This window comes from Euphorbia lathyris, chromosome 7 (assembly GCF_963576675.1).
Source record: "Euphorbia lathyris chromosome 7, ddEupLath1.1, whole genome shotgun sequence".
NCBI classification, from domain to species: domain Eukaryota; kingdom Viridiplantae; phylum Streptophyta; class Magnoliopsida; order Malpighiales; family Euphorbiaceae; genus Euphorbia; species Euphorbia lathyris.
This window is the reverse complement of record NC_088916.1, coordinates 41,323,230-41,342,604: the sequence shown is the minus strand read 5'-3', so window position 1 is coordinate 41,342,604 and position 19,375 is coordinate 41,323,230. Positions and strand designations below refer to the sequence as shown.

At 36.8% G+C, this 19,375-nt stretch overlaps 1 protein-coding gene across 2 annotated transcripts; it reads right to left on the bottom strand.

Moving 5' to 3' along the window:
* Positions 1 to 632: 632 nt before the first annotated feature.
* Positions 633 to 18,999, bottom strand: LOC136201287 (sucrose transport protein SUC4). Of its 2 annotated transcripts, none has more exons than XM_065991917.1 (6): positions 18,154 to 18,999; positions 9,275 to 10,020; positions 8,736 to 8,799; positions 8,551 to 8,594; positions 1,467 to 1,626; positions 633 to 1,315 (listed from the first exon to the last, which is right to left on the bottom strand). In XM_065991917.1, the coding sequence occupies exons 1-5, from the start codon at positions 18,647 to 18,649 to the stop codon at positions 1,468 to 1,470; spliced, it is 1,509 nt and encodes a 502-aa protein (XP_065847989.1). In that variant the 5' UTR covers positions 18,650 to 18,999; the 3' UTR covers positions 633 to 1,315; position 1,467. The 2 variants fall into 2 exon arrangements, with proteins under 2 accessions (XP_065847989.1, XP_065847988.1); XM_065991916.1 differs by having other exon boundaries at positions 1,436 to 1,626; positions 18,154 to 18,997.
* Positions 19,000 to 19,375: the final 376 nt, after the last annotated feature.

Sequence of the window (19,375 nt, the reverse complement as noted above, 5' to 3'; positions counted from 1 at the left end):
TCAGAATTTGACATTAATAAAAGATTTATACTTTCTCTAGAAACAAGAACAAATTCCATAGATTCCATCCTCCTCATCAAGCCTTTTTTTATTTTTTTTATTTATTGGAAAAGGTTGATGCTTAATTACAAAAGTAATTAAGTCACTAGTAAGGAATACCCACATGCTTGTGAGTTTGTAGCTGGATTCGACTTGTCTACTAAATTGCAAGCCTCATCTTTTGCATAGGTAAGCTACAATGTCCCCATGATCGATTATATTCCCCAATTCTTTTCCCAAGATTTCTGACATGTTAAAATAAGCACCCATTCTAGAGCTTTCAGCATATAGTCTAAGGCCATACTTTCAAGATAATTATCTATATATTTATATATTTATATATATATAAATAAAAGAAAGAACCCCCTCTATAATTAATGATATTCTGCTAGTTTGGCATAAAGAATTTCTTTTCATCATTTCTGCCATGTCTTCCCTTCAATAACTAGCTCCAACAATTTGCACCGCATACTCAGGTCTTTTAAATGATTCTCAGATCCTGATCCTGCATGGGCGGATTGAAAGCAAAACAGGGATACTGATAAGTGCAATAAACACAAGAATTTATTCCAAGGTTCACACACAAGCAAAAATAAAATAAAATAACTATTAATACCAATCATAATAAAGGAAAGACCATACATAAATATCAATCAAAACACAAAACACAACAACATGCGTCTCTATCAAGGTTTCCATCAGCACATTCATACAGCAAATAAGGCACAAAAAATTGCACGAGATTCCAATGCCTGGACCGCCCGTGTTCAATCAAACCTTTCCATCCTTAGTTTTCCTTTTCTCCTTCGAGTATTAGGATTTTCATGAGGAATAAATGCCAATTAGCATCAATTCATCTTGATGGTAAATGGTGGGGATAAGTAGTCTTCTTATTTGCCAGCAATCCTCGACTTCCCTTGTCACAAAATGAATTCTTCACTCAACTTAAACTAATCATCTACCCCGTCTTTATTTGACATCTCACAACACTGAATTTCGATCATGTGGAACCAGTATTTACATATACCTCTCTGACTTTCCTAATATATGCAGGATTGTATTTCAAGCACAAGTCCAATCCCTTGAATTTGGATCTTATTCTTAACAACAGCTGACCTTCCAGTTGGCCTCCCCGGACTCTAAATAAATTCACAAAGCTTCAAAACTCCTTCGAACAATCACATTTCCTGAAACTCAGTCTCGCACTTCTCCAGATGAAACCACTTCTGCTCAGAGTTGGCTCCACTACCCCGCTGAAAACCATCTGGATGAACCCCTGGTTTTGCATCGCCAAAGGGAAATAAAATAAAATAAAATAAATCATAAAGAGAATATAATAGTGAAAGCATTTATCAATCAATATACAATTTTCTACTAATACTTGACTTTTGCTTACATATCAGGAAAGATTAAGAACAAAATAATACTTCAAGGGAGGGCAATGGCCTTCTGAGCACTAGTCCGAGGAATGCCCAAGATGGCTATGATTCCACCAACAAGGGCTGCTACTGCTCCAACTGCTAAGGCTGGTGAGTTTCCACCACCAAATAGCTGATCCCATGGACCACTTCCAAGGGACACAATTACCTGTTTCCAACACAAGCTTCAGTTCCAAATTGCTCAAGAAATCCAGAAAGTAACATGCTAGTCAATTATTCTCACAGAGAACTTGCATTCACATGAAATTGTGCTACTTGGAAATTCAAACAGTACGTGTCATAGATTAAGATCCAGCATAAGAAAACAACTGAAACAAGCATCCGCATAAATAAATTTTGTAGCTACTCAGCAGTTCTTCAAAGCTATCTAATCTACTTAAGAGGAAGAGTTAAGAATAAGGAGACTTCTTATGCTAAATTAAAATTGGTGTAAAAACTTCTACTTCTGCTTTAATTTCATGTACTAACAAATAATTAATTTTATAAGTTTTTTAAAGTTGCAGAAAGAGACCGGCTATGGTAGTTTTGGTGTGGGGGTCTAACAATCAAATCAGATAACATTTTATGCCTTCAGCATGTTTTAAACAATTTAACTTAAATTAGGTTCAATGCTGCAGAAGATTTGGAAACACAGAAACTGAAAGTAAGTAATGCCTTCACTTGCTGAACAATTCATTTAACAAAACTGAAAACAGAAAGAAACATAAAATTGATTGAGAAGAGTACAGCTTTCCATGATTTTGCAATCCCATTAAGTTATCTTCATATCATTTGCGGAAAAGCAATTGATCAGCATATGTTGACAAAGACTTTAGCAAGGTATGTTGTTCCATCGCCGGAATGGCGGACTCCTCATAGTAAAAAAGGGGAGATTTGTTCGGCTTTTCTGACTCATGAAGAGCTCAAAATGGGTTAGGCCTATGTGTTATATATAAAGGTAAGTTTTAAAGAGCTTTTTGTAATCTCAGCCACAAACATAAAAGACAGAGAGAGAAAAATATGCATCTTCTTTCCATCCGTCCAGTCTTAAAGAATTACGTCTAGCCGGAGATCAAGCCCTTGGATCGCCGCAATTTTTGGACAAGAGCTTCTAGACACCTAGTTCCTTATTCTGATAAGAGAGATCATCGTTTTGGACAGATTGTGCCTTTTAGAGTATTTCTCATCTTTTGTGTTTTCTCTTTCATTCCATACTTATTAAAGGAGATTTCCAAGAGGGTGATGTTGATTGTGTATGCCTCTAGTATTTTCTAGAGAAGGACTATTGTATTACCCATTATTTTTTATATAGTGGAAGGTTTAAGAGGACTACGGTTCCCGTTGTTTATACTCATCACATTAAAGGGGTTTCCCACATAAAAATTGTTGCGTGTTGTGCTTGGTGTTTGGCTGCCATTTTTCTATTCATCATTACATTGATGTGTTTGGTTATTGGGCTATTTGATAGTTTCCTCAAAGATTCATTCAAGTCGTGGAATGATTGATAACGAAATTTAACTCCGCCTGTGAGGGTCACTTGGTGGCATTTATAGCCGGTCCCAAGCCCGGACAAAGGAGGAGAGTTGCGGTAGGTTTGTGGCGGCCAGCGTAAAACTTAGCCACATCATATGACATGAACCAAAATACGAATATCGTGGGGGCGTTCCCTACTCAGCGACGCGCTACACTTCATAGACTCGGGTGTAGTGAAAAATGTGCAAGGTTTGCTAGGTCGTCGCCCCGAGGGTGGTGTCAAATATGCAAGGGCTCCCGCATGATGTACATGTGCGGGTAAATAAGCTAGTCCACGGTAACGGTAATGGGGTAGGGGTAAGGGTAGTAGGTTACACTTTGGGACATGGAACATAGGCTCTTTGATAGGAAGATTAGTTGAAATTGTAGATGTTATGAAGAGGAGAAAAATAAATATAATGTGCCTACAAGAAACTAAGTGGGTTGGAGCCAAGGCCACAGAGATAGCTCCTTGGGGTTATAAGCTTTGGTACTCAGGAAAGGATAAGGGTAGAAATGGAGTAGGTATTCTTATTGATCGGGAGTTATTGATGATGTAGTAGCGGTGTCTAGAAAGAGCGATAGAATTATGAGTGTTAAGCTTGTGATAGGAGATGAGATTGTGAATGTCACAAGTGCATATGCAACACAAATAGGATTAGATGTCTCTATAAGACAAGCTTTTTGGGAGGACTTGGAGGAACTGGTGCAACAGGTTCCTAGGGATGAGAAGATGGTACTGGGTGGAGATAGAAATGAAGCAGGAAATGATACTCTGGAATTCGCATCAGCCTATGACTTGAGTATCATGAACACTTGGTTTACGAAAAGAACCTCCCACTTAGTGACTTATCGGAGTGGCGGTAATGCGAGCTAAATTGGCTTCTTCTTAGTAAGGAGTGCTTGGAGAAAGAGTTATATTGATTGTAAGGTGATCCCTGGTGAGAGTACGACAACCCAACATAGAGTAGTGGTGCTTGATTTTCGAAGTAGGAGATGTATAAGAAAACGAACACCACAAGTGGAGACTAAGATTAAGTGATGGAAACTGCAAGGGGAGAACCAACAAAAATTTGTGGATGAGATGGCCACAAAAGATATTTGGACTTGTAACATGGATTTAGATATAGATTCGATATGGAGCATAGTATAAGGGAAGTAGCGAAGGAAGTTCTAGGGGAATCTAAAGGTAGCATGCCACCGGGTAAGGACACATCTTGGTGGACAGAAGAAGTACGAAAAGCAGTAAAGAGTAAGCGAGAATCCTATAAAATATTGGAGAAATGCAGGAGTGATGAGAACTACGAAAAGTACAAAGAGGCTAAAAGGGAAGCAAAGAAGGTCATACGAGATGCTAGAGCAAAGGTGAATCGGGATCTGTATACAAGATTGGATACTAAGGAAGGGGAAAGAGACATATATAGAATTGCTCGGATGAGAGATAGGAAGACGCGAGAGCTTGGAAAAGTTAAATGTGTGAAGGATGTGAACCAAAAAGTCCTAGTTGGAGATAAGGATATCAAGGAACGATGGAGCTCCTATTTTGATGACTTATTTAATGGAGATCGCGGACAAAATGTTGGAGATATAAGTATCCCTCACGATATGATAAATCGTGACTACATGCGGAGAATTCAAAAGGGTGAAGTCAAAATGGCATTAAATAAGATGAGATTGAAGAAAGCAGTAGGACTTGATGGCATCCCTATTGAGATTTGGAGATGTTTGGGGGAGAGAGGAATCGAATGGTTGACGACGTTCTTCAACAAAATTTGGAGAAACAATAAGATGCCAGCAGAATGGAGGAAAAGTATTCTAATCCCTTTGTATAAGAACAAATGTGATGTCCAAGATTGTGCCAACTATCGAGGAATCAAATTAATGAGTCACGCTATGAAACTTTGGGAGCGAGTGATCGAACAAAGGCTAAGGAAGACGATGAAGATCTCGGAAAACCAGTTTGGCTTTATGCCGGGAAGATCAACTATGGAAGCCATCCATCTAATGAGACAATTAATGGAGCATTATCGAAACAAGAAGAAAGGCTTGCATATGGTTTTCATTGACTTGGAGAAGGCATATGATAAGGTACCAAGGGAAGTACTTTGGTGGGCCTTAATAAGGAAGGACATTTCGTAGAAATATATTGACATCATAAAGGACATGTATGAGGGAGCGTGCACGAGTGTACGTACCAGTGTTGGGAAGACCGAAGAGTTCCCTATTACGATTGGGGTGCATCAAGGTTCCGCACTTAGCCCATTTCTTTTTGCCATCGTTATGGATGAACTAACGAGTTCACTTCAAGATGGTATACCATGGTGCATGTTGTTTGCAGATGATATTGTTTTGGTTGATGAGACGAAAGAATGCGTGGAGAGGAAGTTGGAACTGTGGAGACAAACTTTGGAATCTAGAGGATTTAAGTTGAGCCGAAGTAAGATAGAATATTTGGAGTGTAAGTTTAGCGGCGATAGGAGTAGGGAGGCAGGGACAATCACACTGGATGGGAGAGTTGTCCAGGACTCGGATTGCTTCCGGTATTTAGGGTATATTATCCAAACGGATCGAGAAGTAGATGGAGATGTTGCCAATTGAATTAAATCTGGTTGGTCGAAGTGGAAGAGTGCTACGGGCTTCCTTTGTGACCCCGGCATGCCTAATAGATTGAAGGAAAAATTCTACCGCACGACAATTAGACTTGCATTGTTATATGGTACGGAGTGTTGGGCAGTGAAACACTGTCACATTCATAAGATGTCGGTGGCGGAGATGCGTATGTTGAGATGGATGTGTGGGCATACGAGAAAAGATCGGGTGAGTAATGAAATAATTAGGACAAAAGTAAGGGTTACATCTATTGAGAATAAAATGAGGGAAACTCGACTAAGGTGGTTTGGCCATGTAAGACGAAGAGCGCTTGATGCGCCGGTTAGGAGGACTGAAGAGTGGCAAAGGGATGTAATGGTGAGGGGTAGGGGAATACCTAAGAAAACTTGGAAGAGGGTGATCGAGAGTGATATGAGTTTATTAGGGATTGAAGAAAATATGGTAGTGGATAGGACGGAGTGGAGAGAATTTATTGTTGCTGACACAACTTGATTTCACGGTTTTATATGATGGTTCATGTTAGCCGACCCCGAATCATTCCGGGACTAAGGCTTTGTTGTTGTTGTTGTTATTGTTGTTATTGGTATTAGAGGTTTGACTATTATTATTGTTGTTGGACTTGTTTGAATTATGGAGGCTAATACAAGTAGAATGATTAATTTAGATGGTTCAAATTACTATGTTTGGAAATGAAGAATGGAGGACCTTCTTTATGTGAAGGATTATTATCTACTAGTATTCACTAAAGATAAACCTGAAGATAAGTCAAAGTCAGAATGGACTATATTGCATCGATAGGTCAGTGAATTTATTAGGCAATGGATAGATGATAATGTTTTGAACCAAATAGACGATGAGGCAAATGCACATGAGTTGTGGGAAAAGCTTGAGCAGTTGTATGCTAGGGGAGTAACAAGTTATTTCTTATGAAAGAGATGATGAATTTCAAGTACCAAGATAAGACTCCTTGATACACTACCCGACTCTTAGGAGACATTTAGAACATCATTGTCTAACTCCGCGCAGATGGGGTTATTTCCATGGAATTGGCTAAGGGAAAGAAAGTCATAGGGTTCCTCTTCACAGTCAAGAGTCTTAGTCACACAAAAGTGGAAGATAAATCAGAGCCAGAGGAAAACATCGAAGCAGTTCTAGGGATAAGTTTGTCAATGTTGAGTGCTACCATTGTGGCAAAAATGTACATGCCAAAAGATACCGTAGACAGCTCAACGAAGAGAACAAAGGGGGTGCTGAGAATAATCAAAAGAAAGATGATAGTGGTAATGAAAATGCTGAGGTAAATGTTATTTCTAATTTGTGGTGATTGTGATGTTACTAATCTTGCACATGATGATTCGAGTTGGATGGTTGATAGTAGTGATGCATGTCATGTTACATCACATAAAGATTTTTATTCACCCTATATACTAGGTGACTTTGGTGATGTTCAGATGGGTAATAATGGGCTATCAAAGGTTGTGGGTGCCGTAGAGATCACTTTGAAGTACACTCGGATGGAGTTGGTTTTGCATAATGATATGAGAGTGAATTTAGTTTCTATAGGTTTGCTTGTTGATGATGGTTACCATAACAATAACTTTGGTAATAGTTAGTGGAAGCTCACTCGAGTTTCTTTAGTTGTGGCAAGAGAAACAATAGGCACTAGTTACTTTGAACCTTCGGCTTGAAATAATTTTTTTTTAAATTTTATCTATTTGACTAAAAAAAATTGCTTACCAAGGGTGACTAAAAAATTTGCTTACCAAGGGAAAAAAACATCATTATTTAAATTCCAGGTTTAAATAAAAGAATATGGTTAACCATCATTGTTGGTTAACTATGAGTAAAAATTATGGTTAACTATAGCTTTTAGTTAATCATTTAGAATAATGGTTAAAAACTGTTAACCGGGAAACCAAACCGAAAATGTTGGTTAACCATTAGTACAGTTAACCGATATTAATGGACCGGTTTCGGTTTGAGTAGGTTAAAAACTTATATATTCGGTTCGGTTAATAAAATAACCTTGTAGACCGGTTGTTGAAACAGGACAACAAACCGCTCTAAGTTGAATCATCATTACCAGAAGAAGGGTTTGAAGTGTCAATCGAAGATTCGAAATGTCCAGTAAAAGTATTAGCCCCACGAAAAGTCCACAAAAAGAGAGAACTGCTCTTCACAAGGGTGGCAATGTTAGCAAGGCTTCTGTTGTGAATAATAATAAATGGCTCGAGCCTAGGACTTGGAAGGTTTACGAAAGGAGGAAGTTGAGGCACGTGTAGGTGTAGAACAGGTTGTGTGCGCGTTATGTGTAAGTGTGTGTTGTCTGTAGTAGGAGTATTAAATGGTGGGAGGACTGACTGTGAGGGCAAGTATGGTTTTAGCTATTTTAGTATCTGCTGCACTTGGAGTTGTATCTCTGTGAGCGAGTTATTCCCCTTTAATGTAATCACCTATTGTTTGTCTTCTTGTCACTGTTGTATTACTAATATACATCAGTTATTACCTCATTCCTAGTCCTAAGGATCATTCTCTTCTACTCTCTTTATATTCTTTTCACTTAGTAATTCCTTGGTAGTTCCTATCAGGCACACACCACAACCAACGCTATCCCTGCTTGTCACCCCAGGAAATAATTAAATTCTCTTAAGCTACTGGAGTTGGACATAGGCGGCTCTGTAAGCTTCAATTCCGTTGTCTCTCATTAAATAACTAGAAGTTACTAGAACTATGTGTAAACCCTGCTATATCCAAAGAAGTATTCCATAGGTAGCATGATAAGCAGTACCCATGGCAACTAATACACATCTGCTAATCCAATTGTATCTTTGAAGTAATTAATGATCTTATTTTTGAAGCGCATAAAATTACAATTTCGGTTTGAGGCTGTCATTCAGTTCAATGTAGCAAAAGGAAGAAACGAAACCATATATACAAATATATAAAGGAATATGTAAGTGCAATGACAAACCTGTGGAATCACAATTGCCAAATTTAGAACACCCATTGATAGACCTGCAAAAAACAATTGCCGCGACAAACAAAAACATGCATAAAGGAAAAATAAGTGCCAAAATAAATGGAGGATAATAAAAGAAAAAGACTCATAAAATAGAAACAAAAGAAAAGTGAAAAATAAAAAAATGAAGTCCCCACCTTGACCGAGTCCCAAAGGCTCAATACGCGCAGAAATCAAGGCATATGGAACACTGTAAGTAATCTGCAGAAAATAATACATGAAATCAGCTTTTGTCATGTAAGACTCTCAAAGGATATACTTGGACAAGAATATAACAAATAATCCCCTCAGAAGACTCAAGAACAAGCAGTTATTCTATGAGATGAATTTTATGGCCAAGCAGTATATTCCAACTTTTCTACCCCTAATTTTCAAGGACTTCCTGGGCATATTTAACGCTAGACCATAAGATAGTCCATAATTTGGGCCTTCCTGAAAGGGGATTAACAATATTGAAACCAAAACCTTAAAAAATGTGATAGTTAAAGTAGCATTATATTTAATAACAGAGGAGCCCTGATGATTTCAAGTCTTATATCTTTCTTTGTTTTTGTTCTTTTCTGTTTCTTGAATTTTTCTTTTACCTGATTTCTGTTTCTTGAATACCGACTTAAACGTGACTAGAAAAATTATTAGATGACCAATATGCTGAAATGGGGCAAACTAAGCAACTTACAGCCAATGGGACACCAAGAACGGCAAATATCACTATTGCTGCAATTAGAATGCCAGTTGGTGGCTGATCATGACCTATATAGCCAATATGGTAAGCCACATAGGAGGTTATAAGCATTGCAAGAAAGCAAAGAGCCATAATGATGTTTGAAATTCCCCATAGGAAACCAGCTCCAAATCTCCTGCAGAGCTTCTCCATGAGCACAGATGTTATTCCAAGAAACACTGAATTCAACATCAGTGCAAAAGATCCTGTTCTGACTCCACTATTGTAGTATTTTCCATCATTTGGCTCACCACCATAGATTTCTCGACCCATCCAATCAGTATCAAAAAGAAGAAAGGGAAACCAACCAATCCAATTTAAAGCAGTTACCAACAATATTGTCCATACAGGCCATGTGAAATATTTAAATGTCCCAAATAGCTCCCAGAGGAAAGCCTCTTCTGCATGACCTGTCTGTCCTGATGCTTCATCAGCAATGAGTGGAGATCTATTGGACAAACCCAAAGGCTGTTCTTGGGCTGCCGTAATGCTTAAAAATGCAGTAATTACCATAAAAACAATGTCAAGATAGAAAGCAGACTTGAGATTGGCACAGTCAATATTACATGCAGGCGTCACAGTAAACGGGAAAACCTTAAACCAATAGCTGAATGCTCCAGTGGCAAAACCAAGAACATTACCGACTGCCATGAATAGAGAGAAATAAGCATTTGCCACCCTAGTCCTGCGATGATCCTTTCCTAGCATGACCAAAATAAGAAGGTAAATTTAATTATTCCATATATTTTCTGGTTTATATATATAGATAGATATTATGTACAAGAAAAATGAAGAACTTATGGTTCACAAGAAAGATCCACAAATGTACACTACAAATTTCTTTGAACGGTATACCTAGTCATATGATAAAAGCATATGAAAATGATTAATGAACCTTCCCTGAAAAAACCACCTTACAAGTTTTCATTTTCTCTAATCCTTTTCACGAATGCATTCTATCATTTTTTTGATGAGTAAACAATGACGTTTGATGTTTAAAATGGTCAATGAAATTTCAGACTATCAGAAGAAATACATGAAAAGCTTTTCATCCACTTAAATTGAAGTAAATGGAGTGACCTACCTATGACTATTCCTATATTACACAAAAAAACAGAATAATTGAAGTAACTGAATATCTACCATTTTTTATTCCTTCAAAATTAGGACGAGAAAGCAGGGTAAATAAAGACTTCAAAATTCTGTGAACTGGTACCAGTACATATGAAGACTATTCTGGTTTGAAATTACATTTTATCCATCATGATGAAATGCATATAAGAAAAAGAAAATAGTCAGCTAGACTTAGTACTACAAAGCATTCATGCAATAGTGATCTGCATCCTTATAAGTTTAGCTACACCATAACATTCTGGTCCACACGAGAAAAAAAAAAGTTTGGTATCAACACATTCAATTGGTGAATTGATATCTAGAATAGGTATACAAGTCCTTTAACTAGACCACATAAACCAATCTTATTCCAGCCATCAGCTAACATAAGCAAGCTGATGCCATCATGCATGCTGTTTTCCATCTACAATTGCAGAAGCATAGTTTTTTTAGGTATTCTCCAATATATATATATATATATATATATATATATATATATATATCAACCTGGGAAATTTCTCTTTTCTTTTGTCACGACTATTAAGGGAAATCATAGGGAATTATTTTGCTATTAATTAGGAGTTAATTGTCTTATTATTTGCTTGTTATTGCTTATTTAGTGGTTATTGTTGGAAATGTGCCTTAGTTAATTTATTAACAGATAATGTTTTATTTAATTATTTGAATTCAGGAGAAGTTTTTCAGTTATTGCTTATGTTTAGGAGAAGTTAAGGAAGTCAGTTGTAACTGATGACTATACTGCTGTATAAATTTCCTGAAGTTCAATAGTAGTTTATGTTGGTTCCAAACTCTTAAATATTAATTACTACAAATTGGTATCAGAGCAAATTATCTTGAGGGAGTATCTTTGGGAGGCTGTAGAAGAAGATTATGAAGTTGCTCCGCTTCCACTAAATCCAACAATGGCACAGATAAAGAATCATAAGGAGAGAAAGACAAGGAAGTCAAAAGCTAAAGCCTGTCTTTTTTCTTCTGTTTCCAACACCATATTTACTAGAATTATGAGTCTGGAATCAGCAAAAGAAATATGGGACTACATCAAGAAGGAGTACCAGGGAAATGAAAGAACCAAGAACATGCAGGTGCTCAATTTGATTAGAGAATTTGAGATGCTGTCAGAAACAATTAAAGACTATTCTGACAAGTTGTTGGGCATTGTTAACAAAGTCAGGCTCCTTGGTAAGGAGTTCTCTTATGAGAGAATTGTCCAAAAAATCCTTGTTACTTTGCCTGAAAAATATGAGTCTAAGATTTCTTCTTTGGAGGAGTCTAAAGATCTGTCAAACATATCTTTGGCAGAATTAGTGAATGTTTTACAGGCTCCAGAGCAAAGGAGAATGATGAGAAAAGAAGAAATGGTAGAGGGTGCTTTCAAGGCCAAAACTGAAAGTTTAGGAGGCAGCAAAGACAAAAATTACAAGGAGAAGAAGAAGAACAAGTTCAGCAGTGATAACAAAAATGATGTGAGCACACCTTGCCCACATTGCAAGAAGATGAATCATATGGCAAAAAGATGTTGGTGGCGGCCTGACATCAAGTGCAGGAAATGTGGTAATATGGGCCACATGGAAAAGGTTTGCAGATCACAACAAACTGAAGCCGCAAAAGTTACAGAAGAACAAAATGAAGAGCAACTCTTTGTGGAAACGTGTTTTGCAATTAACAACAGCTCCAGTGATGCGTGGTTGATAGATAGTGGTTGCACAAATCACATGACCAACGATCAAACTCTTTTCACAGAAATAGATAAAACTCTCATTTCTAAAGTCAAAATTGGAAATGGTGAGTTTATCTCAGTGAAAGGAAAAGGAACAGTGGCCATTGAAAGCTTAGCAGGTGTAAAACATATTACTGATGTTTTATACGTGCCTGACATTGATCAAAACTTGCTTAGTGTTGGACAGCTTGTTCAAAAGGGCTTCAAAGTTACTTTTGAAGACAAAGTGGTGCTTCATCAAGGATACAAGGGGCAAAGATGTGTTTAAAGTGAAGATGAAAGCCAAAAGTTTTGCCTTGAATTTGATGGAGGATGAGCAAGCAACACCAGCAAGTCATGTTAGCAATCAACTTACAACAACTTACACACCACAACAGAACGGTGTAAGTGAGAGAAAGAATCGGAGTGTCATGGAGATGGCTAGATGCATGCTTCATGAAAAGGAATTGCCAAAAAGTCTTTGGGCGGAAGCAGCGAGTACTGCAGTTTTTCTACTAAATAGGCTGCCCACTAGAGCTGTGCAAGGAAAAACACCATTTGAGGCTTGGTTTGGTTATAAACCATGCTTTCAAAATCTGAAAATTTTTGGTTGTCTCTCTTTTTCTTATGTACCACAGGTGAAGCGAGACAAACTCGATAAGAAGGCAGAACCAGGCATTTTTATTGGCTATAGCAGCACTTCAAAAGCTTACAGAATTTTCCAACCATAAAATGGGAAAATTATTGTGAGCCGAGATGTCAAGTTCATGGAAGATAAACAATGGAGTTGGGAGGAGTAACTTGAAAGGCAATCTCCAACAAATTTGCAGATTCTTGATGAAAAGATCGATGATGTTCCTGTTCGTGGCACAAGATCTCTATCTGATATCTATGAAAGAAGTAATGTTGCTGTTTTTGAGCCTTCGGAATTTAAAGAAGCCGAGAAGGATGACAAATGGATAGAAGCCATGAAAGAGGAGCTTCGTATGATTGAGAAGAATGACACTTGGGAGCTAGTTGACTTGCCTCAAAATAGAAAGAAAATTGGAGTTAAATGGGTTTTTAGAACCAAACTCAATGCTGATGGTTCTGTCAACAAACACAAAGCGAGGCTAGTTGTTAAAGGGTACAGTCAAGTTTTTGGTGTGGATTTTTCAGAAACTTTCGCTCCTGTTGCACACTTGGAAACCATCAGAATGTTATTGGCATTGGCTGCACAAAATGGGTGGAAGCTTTACCAATTGGATGTTAAATCAGCCTTTCTAAATGGCTATCTTCGTGAAGAAATTTTTGTTGAGCAGCCAGAAGGTTTTGTAAATACTAAGGCAAGGAGGAGTTTGTTGGAAATGTGCCTTAGTTAATTTATTAACAGATAATGTTTTATTTAATTATTTGAATTCAGGAGAAGTTTTTCAGTTATTGCTTATGTTTAGGAGAAGTTATGGAAGTTATTGCTGTATAAATTTCCTGAAGTTCAATAGAAGTTTATGTTGGTTCCAAACTCTTAAATATTAATTACTACAGTTATTCCTATTAGGAGTTTGTTACACAAGAGCTGTAAAATGGCACATGCGTGTGCTATGGTAACTGCTGCCACGTCAACATAGCTTTTCCCTATTTAGTCTCTTCTTTAGGAACATCAAATGAAAATTAATGAAATCTTACTTTCTCTTTCCTTATTCATCTTTTCTCAAACTCTTAGATTCCTTCTTCTAATCTATGTTCTTCTCTTTTCTTTTATATCTTCCCTATTTCAATTCTGCCAGGAATCCCTAATCGTTACATTGGTATTAGAGACCATCTTTCCTCTGGCCACGGCAGATTTTGAACAGAAAATAGAACGTTACCGCAAGGAGACGCACGAGCGGCAACAAAGGTTTGACGAACAATAGGAACTGTTTCGCAAGAAGCAACAAGAAAATTATGAACAAATCTGCAAATCCTTCTCAAACTAGATTCAATCGATTCACGAATTTAGAGGAGTTTCATATCCTTCTTCAGTTGCACCAAGTGTATCACTTGCACCCCAAGTGTTTGATGAAAAGTTTGAGCATAATTTAGAGCTGAGAGATTTCAAATTACAAGGAAAAACTACAGAGATAGTTGAAAACTGAAAATCAGTTTGAATCAAGTTCATACCCATCCATAGATCTTCTTAAGCAAGCTAACTTTCAGGATATATCTCTAAATGATGTGATTGAGGCTCCTAAGCCCAATTCTAATTTTAGATCTCTCCTTACTCTAAAGCAATGACCCAAAACTAACCATTGGCTCAACACCTATAACAACTCAGAAACCTAACCCGACCTTTAGATCTCCCATCACCACTCCACTTTGGTCCCAAAACACCCCAAACAAACTGAAAATCCTGCCTGAAACTAATCTACCTCCACTTTGGTTGTTCTCCAAAGAAGCTATACATAGTAAACATGGAGGAAGAGGGGAAGGAAGTGGCGGTGATACATAAATTGGAGGAGGAAATATGTACAACTGACAAAGGACTTAGTGCTCCTCCTGGAATGGAGCCAATGATTACAGTTGGAAAAGCAGTCCTTCAATTACATTGGGAGCACGAACTAGTTGTTGATAGTGTATGTTGGTTACTCATGTCTTCCCTTGACATGGAAGGATTTCCCATTTTCATAATGAAGGCAGAGATAGCAATTTTGAAATGTTTGGATGTTACTGATGAGCCATTGAGTCGTCCTTTGCACTTACATAAGCAAGGACATTTCTTTGATGTAGCTACTGAGAAAGCAATGAATGCAAAAATTGAGTTTAGGGACAGCAATATAGGTGATGGTGATTGCAGCTCCATTAAATGAAACAATCGGTGAGGCAGATGCACTACTTGCTTTGTTGTCCAAGTTGAAGAAGAATTTGGGGATTCAAGTTGCTCCTAGTTTTCATAACACTCATAAATATGTTAGAGAGACAAGCTCACTAGTGCATATTACAAAGACCACAAGGGCAGCAAGGGTTGATTTAATAGTTGTTGGAGTTCAGATTTTCCGAGTTGACCGAAAGGCGCGGTTCAAGCATTTGAAGAGTCTTTCTCTTCATGTTGATAGCGATGATGAGAAACAAGGAAGTGCTAGAGGTTTCAAATTGAGCTACTCATCCAATGGAAGTGCAAACACTGATGATGGCTTGGGAAAAGCAGGGTATACAATAGGTGTTGCTATTGCTGCAAGTGTTTCCATGCAAAGAGACTTCTTGAAGAATGCACTATAAACTGTTCTGCTGAAAATGTTGAGCAACACTGAAGCTAAGCTTAGGGACGAAGCAATCTCAATAGTTGACAATTTCCAAGACCGGGAGAAGGAAACCATTCTGGTCGTGGTTCATGTTGTACTTGAGCTTAATGTAACAACAATGGTCAACCCTAGGAAGTTCAGTGTGTGTGGCAAGTTCGGTTCACTGCTTTCATACATTCTTGGGGACAAGAATGCTTTGAAGGGGAGGGTATTGTCACGACTATTAAGGGAAATCATAGGGAATTATTTAGCTATTAATTAGGAGTTAATTGTCTTATTATTTGCTTGTTATTGCTTATTTAGTGGTTATTTCCTATTAGGAGTTTGTTACACAATAGCTATAAAATAGCACACGTGTACTTGAGCTTGATGTAGTGCTTGTGGTTCATGTAGTACTTGAGCTTAATGTGACAACAAAGGGCAACCCTGGGAAGTTTCAAGTTCGGTTCACTGCTTTCATACATTCTTGGGGACAAGAATGCTTCGAAGGGGAGGATATTGTCACGACTATTAAGGGAAATCGTAGGGAATTATTTAGCTACTAATTAGGAGTTAATTGTCTTATTATTTGCTTGTTATTGCTTATTTAGTGGTTATTTCCTATTCGGAGTTTGTTACACAATAGCTGTAAAATAGCTCATGTGTGTGCTATGGTAACTGCTGCCACGTCAACATAACGTATTAGATATCGGATGAAAATTAATGAAATCTTACTTTCTCTTTCCTTATTCATCTATTCTTTGAACCCCGTGATTCCTTCTTCTAATCTCTGTTCTTCTCTTCTCTTCTATCCTTCTCTTTCCTATTTCAATTCTGCCCTAATTACTACTACCAGGAATCCCTAATCGTTACATCTTTCTTCAATGTGGCTTCTAACGGGCAATTTTTATTACCATTCTATATCAGTGGCTACCTTTTAGTTGATCTAAACATAAAAATAAAAAAAAAATAAAAACTTATTTTGATACTCTCTTGGTAGTATTTTTTTTTTCTTCTTCTTTTATAAATGTTTTTGCAAGAGGTTAGGTGTTGAACCTAAAATTTTGAGGCAAATAACAACAGCCTCTCCCAATCCATCCAATGATAAATTACTACATACAGGCCTAATTCTATTTGCACACATTTAGTTTCGGTATGTTTCTTGGAAACTAATTTTCCACTCTTATTTGGGTAGGAGTGGCTGTAGTAGAAATTTATGGTAGATGGAGAAAAACCTATGCACACACGAGCTTTGATTTTCAGAAACCAAAACTATTGGAAACTTGTAAGAAACTTTTCAGATCATATTTCCGTAGTTTAGAAAATTGGAAACTCGTTCCTTAAAATTTGGAAACTCATTTCCTAGGATGAAATGTGTTTCCAAAAGTGGATTAATGCTCATCACATCTTCAGTGAATCCCTAATATTTTCTTGATTGTCTTTTACAAACATTTAATAAAATGGAAAAAAAATATATCTTCTTTCTTCCATTATGTGACATGTATGTAATTTTTTTAATATATATATATATACAATTATTACTATTTTTTATACATAAATTATTAAACATAGTTTTATAACTTAAAAAATTATAAATATATCTTAGATTAAATTTTTTTTATAGACATATAGTATACTTTTAAGTTTATTTCCTATATTTTCGAAAGAATATTTGAGTATTTTTTATTTTTTACTAATATACCCACACATGAATAGAGTTTTCAATCACTTTAATTTTGGCAATCTCAAACAAAAAAAAAAAAAAATCAGGTAGAGACTAAGCATTCTTTACGTGTTTTCACCATTTGATTAATTTTACACTCTATCATCCAATGGTTACGTCCTATTTAATAAATAAATATACCATCTCACTAAACCACTGTTACAAATTCCCAAAAATGCAAGATAAGTATCATCTATAGATATTAGATGAAAGGGCCGAAGAGGAGGAATTCACTAATTATATTAAGAAAAGAATATATATGGTACTTCGAAAGTATTCTTTTCATTAACTATATGAATGAAAATCATTCCATACAGATTATTATTATTATTATTATTGGTTACTTATTATCTTTTTTTTTTTTTTTTTTTTTTTTTTTTTTTTTTTTTTGAGGAATTGGTTACTTATTATTAATAATGTTATAATTAATTGTAACCAAGAAAAAGATGTTATATTAAAACAGTAAATTTAAGATGGATCCCGCCTAAACTAACAGATTATTAACAGGTGGGTATTAGATTAGATTAACACCACAACGTAAATAAATGCAATAAGTCTTCAACTAGGGCCAAGCCAACCGCGACAAATTCCGACAGCGACGCCAATTGCTCAACAACCATTCTCGGTCCCACTAAACACTCAAAAAAGATTATAATCCAACACACATAACACATGACACCAAAAATCATACTATTACATAAACAAAATAGTCGGTTTATTTGCAAAAAAAAATCCGTCCCCGTTAAATTAGAACACTATTTGGGCAATAATGGTATCTTCATCAAAGATAAAGTACACATCAGCCAAATTTAATTAATCAAAAAATAATTCAGACATTCAAGCATAGCTTTATCTTCTTAAAAGAAAAAGATGGGGAATAAAGCAAGATGTACCAAAACACAAGCAAACAAATAAATAATGAATCATCTTAACGGAATAATGATCTCAATTAGGGTTTGATTGTGTTCCAAACAACTAAATCTGACATTATCAGTGATATAATTTCCATTTTTTTAACAGAGAAAAATTAGAGGTGTATGCTTACCAGTAAGATCAGCCAGAAGAGCTCTACAAGGGCCCTGAGTCGTGTTATTAGCCACATCCAGAATCCAAAAGCCGAAAATGAAAGTTCCGATAGCTCTTGGCTTGACGTCTCCTCTGTCTCCCATTAACCAGCCGATATCGGCGGAGTGACCGATGATCAAAACGGCAATACAAATTAGCACCGTACCGACGAGAATGAAGGGCTTGCGACGGCCGAATCGGCTGTTGCAACGATCACTCATGTGGCCCACAAGAGGCTGAACGACTAGACCTGATAATGGACCGCAAAGCCATATAACGCTGGCCCAAGCGTGAGGAATTCCGAGCTCCTGAACATAAGGCGTCAAGAGAGAGAGCTGCAGTGCCCATCCAAATTGAATTCCGCCTGCAATTGAAGTGACGCGTAATAGTTGCCGCAGGGGAATTCTCCTGAACGCCGGCGGACGAGGTGGTCGACCTCTGATTCGGTGTGGCTCCGGCGCCTGCAGGACTGCCATCCCTTCTCCTAGAAAAGCGCACACGCACTCTTTCTCTCGCTAAGCTATCCAGTAACTGTTTCAGTTACTGCGTGTGCGCCTTCTCTTTCCCTCTCTCTGTTTTTCAGCTCTTAGAAATCGGCAGACTACGAATTGAAGAAAGAAAAGTGAAGCTTACGGTGTCGCTCTGTATGAATTATATAAATACCCTTAACTTTCTACAATATTACAGTTAAGCCTCATACTCATAACAATGGAATTTTACTGGAACTGAGGGCAGATGTTGAAAAATAGAACTTTATAATTTTATTCTGGGGACTTTGGGCTCAACTGCTGAAGTTGCTCGTAACGCAAGTGACCTGGTTTTTTTAGTAGAACACGAAGATTCCAATAATTTAAATGGCAATCGTACCCTTAAAAGAGACAACTTGGGAAATTTTCTAAATTTTTGAAGGGCTTTATCCGGTGTGTAGAATTATGGGAAATTTACACCTATTATGTAAATCATAATTATTTAAAATTAATAAAATTATTATTTCCAATACATTTTAAAAATTAGAGTTTATGATGGATTTTAATGTATATTGTTTAGAGTTTAGAATTTATGAATTGGAGTTTATAATTTTTAAATTAGACTGTAAAAATATATTTAATTGGTTATATATAAAAAATAGTGACATATTAATAATTAAATTTGTTAATATAATTTAGTTGTAATTTTATGGTCATTATGATATTATTACTCTT